This window comes from Vigna angularis, chromosome 2 (assembly GCF_016808095.1).
Source record: "Vigna angularis cultivar LongXiaoDou No.4 chromosome 2, ASM1680809v1, whole genome shotgun sequence".
Classification (NCBI taxonomy): Eukaryota; Viridiplantae; Streptophyta; class Magnoliopsida; order Fabales; family Fabaceae; genus Vigna; species Vigna angularis.
In genome coordinates, this window is record NC_068971.1 from 16,947,443 (window position 1) to 16,958,333 (window position 10,891).

Here is a 10,891-nt window from a genome sequence, read left to right on the forward strand (position 1 = left end):
CTGCTAAAACCCTTTGGAGGAAATCTTCAAATCTGATACGGATAAGATCGAGAAAACCTTCACCTTCAACGAGATAAACACTGACCCCAATTTCAACACAACTTTCACCACAATGTTTAATCCCAAATCGCGATTTTCATTCTAACCATAACCCCTCTTTTTTTCAACCTCTCTCATAGTACATTGCCACGTACTCAATTTATTTTCTCCCAATTTTAATTTTACTTGTCAATAAACCTAACACTGCCACGCAACTGCCACACAATCACATAAAATTGACACATCATTAAGTTTTGTCCAGGGGTCAGCTACACTGTTTAATTTTTAACACCGTAAGCAAAAATGATTAACTTGACCCGTTTTTTCAAAAGTTGGGATCACTTGTTACTTTTTAAAAAAAGTAGGATCATTTTGAAAATAACCTCTCTTTTGAGGGACCAAAAGAGATATTAAGTCTATAAATCCTTATAAATTAATTAAAGCTCTTTCAACCCGCAGAGAGAAAGCACTTTTAACTTATACTTTTTCTTTAATTTATATAATAATCTATTTTTATATTCCTTTACTAAAAAGTTCGAAATTCTGTTTCATTAAATCAATTCAACTTAAAATACTTCAATTTCCAATCATACTAATATATATATATATATATATATATATATATATATATATATATATATTTAAAAATTCTTACTTCTTAAATACCTTTATATATGTGCTTTCTGTTACCATAATTTATAAGATTAACTAAATTAAATAATGTATATCAATAAACAAAAATGTTATATAATACGCAATTATATATATGATAAAAGTATTATTTTTTAAATAATTATATTTGGAATCATTTTAGTAAAAAAATTATTCTGTGTTAACCATAGTTTTAATCAGTTAAACAATCGTGTTATATTAAAAACAATTGAAATAAAATCATACAGAAGGTCCCCTAAATTTCTGATGTGCAAATTGTTTTTACCAATTCCCAAAATCCCTGAAACATAGCAATGATCCCCAAACGCCTCCTTAACCCTCCGCTTTCCCAAACTTCATCTTCCACCACCGTTAATGGCTTTCACGTTTCAGCTTCTGCTTCAATCTCCCACACTCCTCACTCTCTATCCGACGCCGTTTCCCTCTTCCATCGCACCATCAACGACCCCAATGCGCTACCCTCTGAACCAGCATGCAACTCTCTTATCGGCAACCTACGCAAGGCCCGACAATACGACGTCGTCCTGTCGGTTTACCGCAAGATGGCTTCAGCGCGCGTTTCGCCCTGGTTGACTTCTCTCACCGCGTTAACCGAAAGCTTCGTCAACTCCCATCACCCAAGTTTCGCTGTTGGAGTCCTTGGCCTAATGATAAAACGCGGTTTTCGGGTTGGAGTCTATGACATGAACCTAGTGTTGAAGGGTTTTTCCCAGAGTGGTCAATGCGATAAGGCAATGGGTTTGTTTTCTCAAATGAAGAAAAATAGTGATCATGGGGTTCCTGATATTGTTACTTACAATACCCTTGTAACTGGATTGTGTAAAGCTAAAAGATTGGTGGAAGCTAGGGCTTTGTTTGAGGCAATGAAGGTTGGGGAGAACAGACCCAATTTGGTGACATATAGTGTTTTGATTGATTGTCTTTGTAAGAATGGTGAAGTTTGTGAGGGGTTGGTTTTGTTGGAGGAGATGGAGAGGGAGGGTTTGAAAGCTGATGTGTTTCTGTATAGTTCTCTAATCAGTGTCTTTTGTGGCAAGGGTGATGTTGAGAAGGGGATGGAACTGTTTGATGATATGTTGAGGAAGAATGTTAGTCCCAATGTGGTTACATATAGTTGTTTGATGCATGGTCTTTGCAAGATTGGTCGGTGGCGGGAGGCGTCTGACATGTTGAAGGTCATGACGGCAAGAGGAATTCGGTCGGATGATGTTACTTACTCGGTTTTGGCAGATGGGCTTTGCAAGAATGGGAGGGTGGAGGATGCAATGAAGTTGTTGGATTTGATGGAGCAGAAGGGGGAGGAGCCAAGTACTGTTACATACAATGTTCTTGTGGATGGATTTTGTAAGGAGGATCGGGTGGAGGATGCATTTAGGATTGTGGAAATGATGGCGAAGAAGGGGAAGAAGCCTGATGTGGTAACTTATAATACGTTGATGAAAGGGCTGTGTAGAACTGACAAAGTTGATGAGGCGATAGATCTTTGGAAGCTGTTGGTGAGCGACAAGTTCCATATGAAGCCGAATGTCTTCACTTTCAATTATTTGATTCAGGGACTTTGCAAGAAAGGACGTCTTCGGGATGCTGTGAGGATCCATTCTACTATGGTTGAAACGGGGTTCATAGGTAACATAGTAACTTATAATGTTTTGATTGAGGGTTATCTAAGTGTTCGGAAACTTATTAAGGCGTTGGGACTCTGGAAATGTGCAGTAGACTCTGGATTTTCTCCCAATTCAATGACTTACAGAGTTTTTATTATTGGTCTGTGCAAAATGCAGATGCTGAGTATTGCAAAAGGACTTTTTATTAAAATGAAAGATTCTGGGATTAAACCTACAGTAGTTGAATATAATGCACTAATGGCATCTTTGTGCAGGGAAGATAGTCTAGAGCAGGCTAGGAGTTTATTTCAAGAAATGAGAAATGTGAATCATGATGTTGATGTTGTCTCCTTTAATATAGTAATCGATGGAACCCTTAAAGCGGGAGATACTAAACATGCCAAGGAATTGCTATCGGAGATGCTTAACATGAATTTGATCCCTGATGCCTTAACCTTTTCTATATTAATAAATAGGTTCTCAAAACTTGGGCTGTTGGATGAAGCCATGTCCCTCTATGAGAAAATGATCTCGTTTGGTCATGTACCTGATGTTGTTGTATTTGATTCTTTGCTAAAGGGCTGTGGTTTAAAGGGAGAGACAGAAAAAATCATTTCCTTGCTTCATCAAATGGCTGATAAGGATGTTGTTCTGGACTCGAAATTAACATCTACCATCTTAGCATGCCTTTATCACATGTCAAAAGATCTTGATGTAGAGAAGGTTCTTCCAAAATTTTCACAACATAGTGAACATACATCAAAAGGAACAACCATTAAATGCCACAAGTTCTTGATGAAGCTGAATGATGTTCATCCAGAACTAAAATTATTTGTTGCACGATAGTGTGTGGTTTCAGGTGCATGATACCATGGTACTCTAGTAAGTTCTTTAGTTGTCCTGTATTAAATTCGTTACGTTGCATTTTTTATCTACTTTTATATCTCAGGTTAAATTGTAAAACTATCAAGATCATTTGGTTTCATTTCATAGTATGTGTTCGTATGTTGGGAGGCCCTTGTGTGATCTCGGATTTTGATCCCTTACCTGTTTTGTGCCTGCTCGGATCTTTGAGAAGGGTTCATATTTTTGTTAATCTTTGATAAGCTATGACCTCATTTCTGTATACAAGTATTATTCAAAGGTGTGATTTGGAGAATTCTTTTGCCCTAATGAGACCCACGTGTGAATGGTGTCTGTTTGTGTTGTGTGTGTTTGTTTGTTCTCATACACCAACGTACATCATTGTATTTACCAAATGATGACTTACATAAATTAATGAAATATTTTTATTGGACAGATGGATTGGCAACCTGACAGTTATGGAGTTTCGAAGTCATGTGCATTTCAACCAGTTGTCATTTTATGATAAAGAGATGCAAGTGTAAAGTTCTGCATCATGGCATACAATGTCCCATTTGATACGGATATGTAACAGTCATGAATGAGATTTGTATAATGTCTTCTTACAGGTTTACTTCTATCACTGTCTGCTTTTGAAGTAGTCAGAAATGTCAGAATGACTACCCTTAAGTCTCTTTTTCTGTCATTTTTATACAAGGATAGATACTAGATTGTGTTAATTCGTTAGGAGTTTAGTGCTCAACCAAAAATTTAAAATAGGTCACTCTGCCCAACTATGGTAGCACTAAACCCATTTTAAACCAACTATAATTAATCACTAGCAGTACTCCTATTGCCCAGAATTTGGTTTCTCCATGGAATTTTCTGGCATTTGTCTCACAGTTCATCTAGCTTAATAATGCTACTTTTCTGATATGTTCTCACAGTTCATTAACATTTGTTGATTGATAAGTCCCGGTTTTGTAGTATTTTTATAGGCTTAAGATTGTCTCCTTGGGTTTTAGTTTGCTTTTATTTCTTAGTTTTCTGTGCTGACCCAAATTTTATTTCCTTGCATAACGGTAATTAATAGTTGTTGAGTGCCTATTTACCTCACCCTTTTGGATCATCTTTTGTCATGTCAATTTTTCGGCTTTCAATAATTAAGTTCTGGCTGAAAGTACGAGGCTTTGGTCATTTGCACTTGGTTTTTGGCTTGAAGGGATAATCTAAGTGTGATTTTCTTGCATCTAGAGAGAAGAGAAGCTGAGGTGATGGTGATGAAGGAGAAGGATGAGGAGCTTTCTTTGTTCCTCATATGAGGAGGAGAGAGAAAGAGAATGAGAAAAACAACCTTCTCCTTGAAAACTCTGAAGAACTTCATTTGTCCAATCTGGGTATGTTTTTCTTGACTTCAACTTTTGATTACTGGTGGGGTGCGTGATTTAGACTTGTGAGTTTATAGATCTTGAATATTCTAATAATTGAACCAAGGTTTTCTTGAGCATTTCGTTTTGTGTATAATCTGATGTAGAAAAATTCAAGTCTAGATGGAAGCTGTCATAATAGCAAAAGTGAAATCCAGGAATTGCCAATTTTTTAGAATGATTAAAGTACATTGTTGAGTTTTTCAGCTGTCCCCATTCGAAGCTGAAAAGTCTTCTTACCCTCTTCAATTTTGTCAATGACAAGTTCTGGTTGCACATCTAACTCCAACTTCCACCTTTATGTTCCTGTTCTTATCAACCACCCGGGATAAATAATTCATAATTAATTTGTTTCTTAAATATTTTATCTGTCAATCACACTCCTTGCAATCAATGGAGCTTTGCAATTTCCAATTTTAGTGCATGCTTGAATATGTGCTGAAAGTTTCTCCTAAGAAACAAATCTAATACTTTTCACGTGTCTTCTTGTGATATTGATGCCTGTTCGCAGACAAGAAAACCTATAATCACCTTAATCTTAATCTTTTATGATTTCAAATGCAAACCTTTAGAGGAGGAATCAGAAATGAAGTCTATATTTTTTGCACAGTGCATTCATCCTTTCGTTTATTCGACTTTTCTGGTATGCTATTCTATAGCAATTACCCTACATACCGAAAAGAACCAAGTTGCATAACAATATATTAGCAACGTTTGTATTTTACCTCATTCCTAGTTTCTGCATCTATATTACATTACCATTACCATTTGGGTCCATCATAATTACATTGTATTGACTGGGAGTTTTCTGTTATAATATCCATGGATAAGATTTTTTGTGGAAATTGGAAAGACAAGATTTAATCATTCAATTATTGAAAAGTGTTAATTCCTCTCTCTCTTACTATGTTTGTCAAACAATTATTGAAAATTGTTAATCCTACCATCATAAAAATTTCTTTTTATCTTTTTTTTTTGTTTGAAAAGAACAGTATGCTCATACAGTTATCTCATTACACTATATACATATCTTTTCCTAAAAAATAAATACTAAATCTATTTATCTCTTACAAATAAATTAACGGGAGTTCTTTTAATTTATATTAGCAATATAATTTTTAATTTTCGTAAATTAAAAAATCTAAAAGAAACATTTACAGAAACATACAGTAAACTTCAATTAACAGAATTCAAAGACAAACATTTTTATATTTAAACTAAAAAAGAAAATAGAAAAATTTTAAATGAACTTTGAATTGAAACTTTCTGACAAATATAGATGGTACATTACTCTAAATTGTAAGTATTTTGTTGAATTTTACCTTGGATTTTTCAAAAGATATATTTCAATATATTGAATTTAAAGTGATATTAGTTTAAATTATTTTATTTTTCATTATTTATTTGATAAGTAAATTCAAATTTGAATATTTTTATTCGGATGAAATATTTCAATTACTAATACATACAATTATTTAAATGTAAAACAATCATAATTAATGTTGTTGAAATTTTTTTCGGTCTTAACATTTACAAAAACTGAAACAAACTATTGATAAATAATAATATTTGTGTTGATAGTAAAAAAAAACTCACTATAGATATTAAAAAAAAAATGAAAACTGCCAACTAACAATTCATAAAAAAATGGGTGCCGGAGTGTCGCTAAGCGCCAACCTTCTCACAAAATGGGTACCGGAGTGTAACGCCCCAAATTCTGGGATGTCATGGGTTATTACAAAAATCGGTAATTTTCAAAACTTTCTTATAGTGCGGAAACGTATTTTCAAAAATTTCAACCTTTAAACTAACTTACTCTTTTAGAAAACTGATCAGATAAGCTTATAGATATCACCGCCATGCTCTCTTGGACACTTTTTGATCGTCAAAGAGATTACTCAAAAGTTAGAAAGTTTAGAGAGAAGGGAGAGGAAATCTAAAAAAGGAGTTCTAGAAAAATGATACATGTTTTAAGTAATGAGACATATTTATGAAATTTTATTTATATTATTGAATTACTTAAACATTAAAATACTCGGTTTCATTATTTTAAAACACCTATCCATTCTAATACTCTATTTTATAAGTAATCACATTTTCCATTTTCAAAGTGTTTTACCTTAAATTATTTAAATATATTAATATGTAATCAAATCTACTATAAATTTTCATTACATTTTTCATTCACTAACAATTAACTTCAATTTCTCTTTCTTTATTTTTTTATGGTATATAGTATAGACCGAACGATTAACACCCATGATTGTTCGATCTATCCGCTACATCAACAATATTGGACCATAATTGGGCCTGCGTTTGAGTTATTGGGCCAAATATAGCAGGATAGCGCTAATGATATAATCCGGCATGTGATATCCGATCAAAGATATTGATAAGCCGTTTATGAGTAACCAACCAAATCTAAAGGTAAGTTTACTTTTATTTTATTGGATTTGTGCTAGTTTAAGACCCATGAGATAACTTATAAATATAAGGTCAAGGCCAAAAGCCAGGTACGTTCGATCAGAACTCAAATACTCAATTGTGATAAACAATTCACTAAACCAAGCCTAACTTGAGTGTCGGAGTGCCTTTTGCAGGTACCTCCCCCGGTCAAGAGTATAACAGAGCGGTGTGAAGAGTGTAACCGAGCGGTACAAGTGACCCAGACATCGAAAGACAGGAAGTTTACGTTAGAAAGGTACATCTCTCAGCCCTACACATATCCCTACCGAAACAATTTTATTCTCCACTCTAGTTTTAATTTAAACAAGTAAAATTTCATGATTATTTTACGTAACATAACTGTACATATAGAGATAAACGTTGTGTAACATTGTATGAGGAAACTCTCATGTTATAAAAATGGTTTTAGAATTGAAATCTTGTGTCCTCAAAACCTCAGTTTGTGATATATTTAATAGTTTTATAGTGCTAAAAGTTAGGACGAAGGATTATTTAAATATATTTATCCTTTTAACTTTTTCACATGTATAAAATTATGATAATATATCATATATGACGATTAATTTTAATAATATTATATCAATGTACTTGTGATTAAAAGTTATTTTAGTAATGAATCTGGTCAAACTTTATACTAATAAGCTTTTAATTTTTCTCTCCTAGTTCATCTTCTCTATTCTTTTTATGCTCTTTTTTTTCGATGTTTAATCTCATTTCTTGATATTTAATTGTCTTTATATAAAGCTTCAAGTAAGATTCGATAACCTCCAAATGCTGAAGATCATGCTTGTTTGAGGTGCTATTTGAGGTTCATGTTCCTCAATCTATCTTAGTCATTATGTGTATAGTGCTACATTTAGTGACGGGTATATACGTAACATGTCCTACCTGCTTACCATGCTCAACTAATTGTGAAAATCCAAGACTTCAGAAACTAGGTGTTCTCAATGAGAGATTCTTATGCCACAACACCAAGTACGAATTACTTACAATCCTTTTCTTTTAATCATTTCAATTACTTTAGTAGCTTGCCAGATAAAAGGATGTAACCTCAGAAGGTGTTCGGACTCGATCTTCACAAGTCCCACATTGGCCAAATCACAAACCAAACAAGTCTTTATAAATGTTCTGACAAGGACGACAGCTCGCCGAGTTGGGTAGCGTCAACTTGTGACTCAAGTGAGGGCATTACGGTGGTGGGATAATACTGTGGCTTCTCTGGGTTGGGCCGTGCATGGTAAAATGCTGTCCTGCCCGTTCCAAGTTGAGAGCTGACTCATGGGTCCGAGCGAAGGCTTGGGTCTCTAGAGTCCTAAAGTGGAGGACACAGCGTGAGGCTGGTTTCACAGAGCAGCAAAAACCTCCCTCTCCTGACAGTGGAGGGATAACAGGCCGCTGCAATCATAGTCCAGTATGCCCAGTTTACCTAGACCGCCATCATTTTTACAACCCTAAATTCTCTTCTCAGGGTTGCTGTTATAAGGTTTGTTTCGTTCTTTCACAGTGTATTTACTTACTATTAGGTTTGTTTCGTTCTTTATTGTGTTGTATCTTCTCATTCATTTCTGTTGCTGCTATATGATTTGTACATTTCATTCATTCGTTTTTTTTTAGAAACTCCCATCTCGAGGGGGCTTTTGCATTGGTCCTTTGTCTGTGTCCTACGACATATACTAATCTAGCTTTTGTGTTTGGTGGAGTGTACGATCTGTTGTATTAAATGTTGGACTTTTGGAGAGATGAAATAGATACTTAATTGCCAATTCAACAAATTGTTAGATTCTTTTGTTTTGCTAAGCTTGTATCCTTTTTGCAGACCATGGGAACCAGAGGAGTAATTGGAGACAAGTGGTCCATCACAACAATTCTTTGAGCTTGTGCTATTGGAAGTGCTGTCAGTAAGTATTTTGAACCCTTGGGTTTCTGCTATTTCTTTTTTCATTGAAACTTTGTTCAATTACAATCTTCTTTTCATAACTACAAATTGTCTAGACCTGTATAGAAAGCAAAGCACAGAAAAGAGGATGCTGGCTGAAGAACTAAGGGCAACTGAGTCAGGGGGGAGCAATGGGGAAGACGGCTAAACTATATTTTGTGATAACTATGTAGTATCATCGAGCATATGCAAAGTTTCAGATTTTCTGAAAGGTGTTTCTCCTTATGGTTTTAAAGGTTTAATCCTTTCTCCATTTGCTAATAGTATCGACAACTTTACCCGTGGGCAAATATTCAACTGGATTTTCATTTCAAATTTGTTAAGGAAAGAATTGAAATAAGCTTTGTAACCACATTTTTAACATTTTAGTAAATTAACCTGTCAAGTTACTCTTAAATTGTATATGCTTTAATGATTGATTTTGCCTACTGAAAAATAGTATTCCTTCTTGCAACCATCATGTTGAAACTCCTGAGATGGCAGTTATGATCTTGTGAAGGTTGCACCCACACAGTTTTAAGTTTTTATAGATAACCAATCTTTTGCATTACTCTTCTCATTGAATAGGAGCACTCGATGTAAATCCCATAGCTTCGCAAGTTTTAAAGGATCGCTATTTGAAGACAACAGTTAATCCATTTGATCATTCCAAATTTTCAGTGATGCTTAAAGTTCAATGCAAATTTGATAGCTCTATCTGAATAGTGTACCCCATATTCTAACTTTAAGCCGTCTAAATCTCTAAGGGAATATATATCTTCCACATCTCCACAAACCAAATCTTGGCAGCCTCCTAAAAGACTTTTTCCTGGTCAATTTTCTGTTGCCAGTGTTGAGATTTCTATTGTGGGAGCCAATCCGCATTACTACCCTTTGAAGCTAACTCACTTTCTCTGTCAGCTCCAGAACAACAAGTGGATTCAACCTCTTGATCAGGGTCCAAGGATCTTGGAAATCACGCTCAGAATCACTATCCCACAAAGATATTGGCTTGGTTATTGGCGACCCACTGTAGAAGTCAAAATGGGTTACCAAACTGGTGTATGCTCCATGTCAAATAATCCCCTCATGGATGTGCTTCCTTCTTTCATCAACCCCAACAAACAGCGTGATTTATAGAGTGAGGAGAAGGATGATGAGGATGCTATTAAAGATGACAAAGAAGATGATGCTGATGACTTATACAGAGGTTTTTGGTACAGTATAATACTCCCTATCTTTTCCATCTGTTTTTCTCTGTTGATAAACCAATGTGTATCTTCATCTATCTACAAGGATGCATATATAATGGACAAACGTGATGCATATGTACCAAAGATATATGTGATGCATATATACGTCCAAGATAGTTATTTTGATTTTATACAATGGACAAATCATTTGAAATTAATTATGAAGCCGGCCAAACTTGACATTTTGTGCACCTAGTTGAAGGATTATGCTGGAAAGTTGGAAATTCTATCTCATTAAATAAACTCAACCTAAAATACTTCAATTTCCAATAACAACCAAGGCACATTAATGCATACTTGTTTTTTAAAAAACATCTTATTCCTTCAATACGTGATATATGTGCTTTTTGTTACCAGAATTTATAAAATTAACTAAACTAAATAATATATGTATTAATAAATTAAAATATTATGACGCAATAATAAGTTATTATATATAATACAAGTATTATTTTTGAAAATAATAATCTCAAGAATCATTTTAGTAAAAGATTTATTCTGTAAGAATGGTGAAGTTTGTGAGGGGTTGATTTTGTTGAAGGAGATGGAGAAGGAGGGTTTGAAATCTGATGTGTTTCTGTATAGTTCTCTAATAGGTTTCTTTTGTGGCAATGGTGATGTCTAGAGGGGGAGGGAACTGTTTGATTATATGTTGAGGAAGAAGGAGGATCG

At 34.5% G+C, this 10,891-nt stretch overlaps 1 protein-coding gene across 17 annotated transcripts; it reads left to right on the plus strand.

The window, feature by feature from the left end:
- Positions 1 to 952: 952 nt before the first annotated feature.
- LOC108329090 (pentatricopeptide repeat-containing protein At4g28010) lies at positions 953 to 10,401 on the plus strand. 17 transcript variants are annotated; one of them, XM_052872956.1, is made up of 8 exons: positions 953 to 3,197; positions 3,616 to 3,787; positions 4,413 to 4,555; positions 6,822 to 7,286; positions 8,076 to 8,534; positions 8,868 to 8,949; positions 9,044 to 9,223; positions 9,555 to 10,401. In XM_052872956.1, the coding sequence occupies exon 1, from the start codon at positions 1,005 to 1,007 to the stop codon at positions 3,159 to 3,161; it is 2,157 nt and encodes a 718-aa protein (XP_052728916.1). In that variant the 5' UTR covers positions 953 to 1,004; the 3' UTR covers positions 3,162 to 3,197; positions 3,616 to 3,787; positions 4,413 to 4,555; positions 6,822 to 7,286; positions 8,076 to 8,534; positions 8,868 to 8,949; positions 9,044 to 9,223; positions 9,555 to 10,401. The 17 variants fall into 17 exon arrangements, with proteins under 17 accessions (XP_052728916.1, XP_052728915.1, XP_052728921.1 ...); XM_052872955.1 differs by having other exon boundaries at positions 9,888 to 10,401; XM_052872961.1 differs by having other exon boundaries at positions 9,044 to 9,199.
- Positions 10,402 to 10,891: the final 490 nt, after the last annotated feature.

Excerpts from the sequence above, each read along its gene's own strand:
- LOC108329090 (XM_052872956.1), top strand. The coding sequence starts at position 1,005 with ATGATCCCCAAACGCCTCCTTAACCCTCCGCTTTCCCAAACTTCATCT.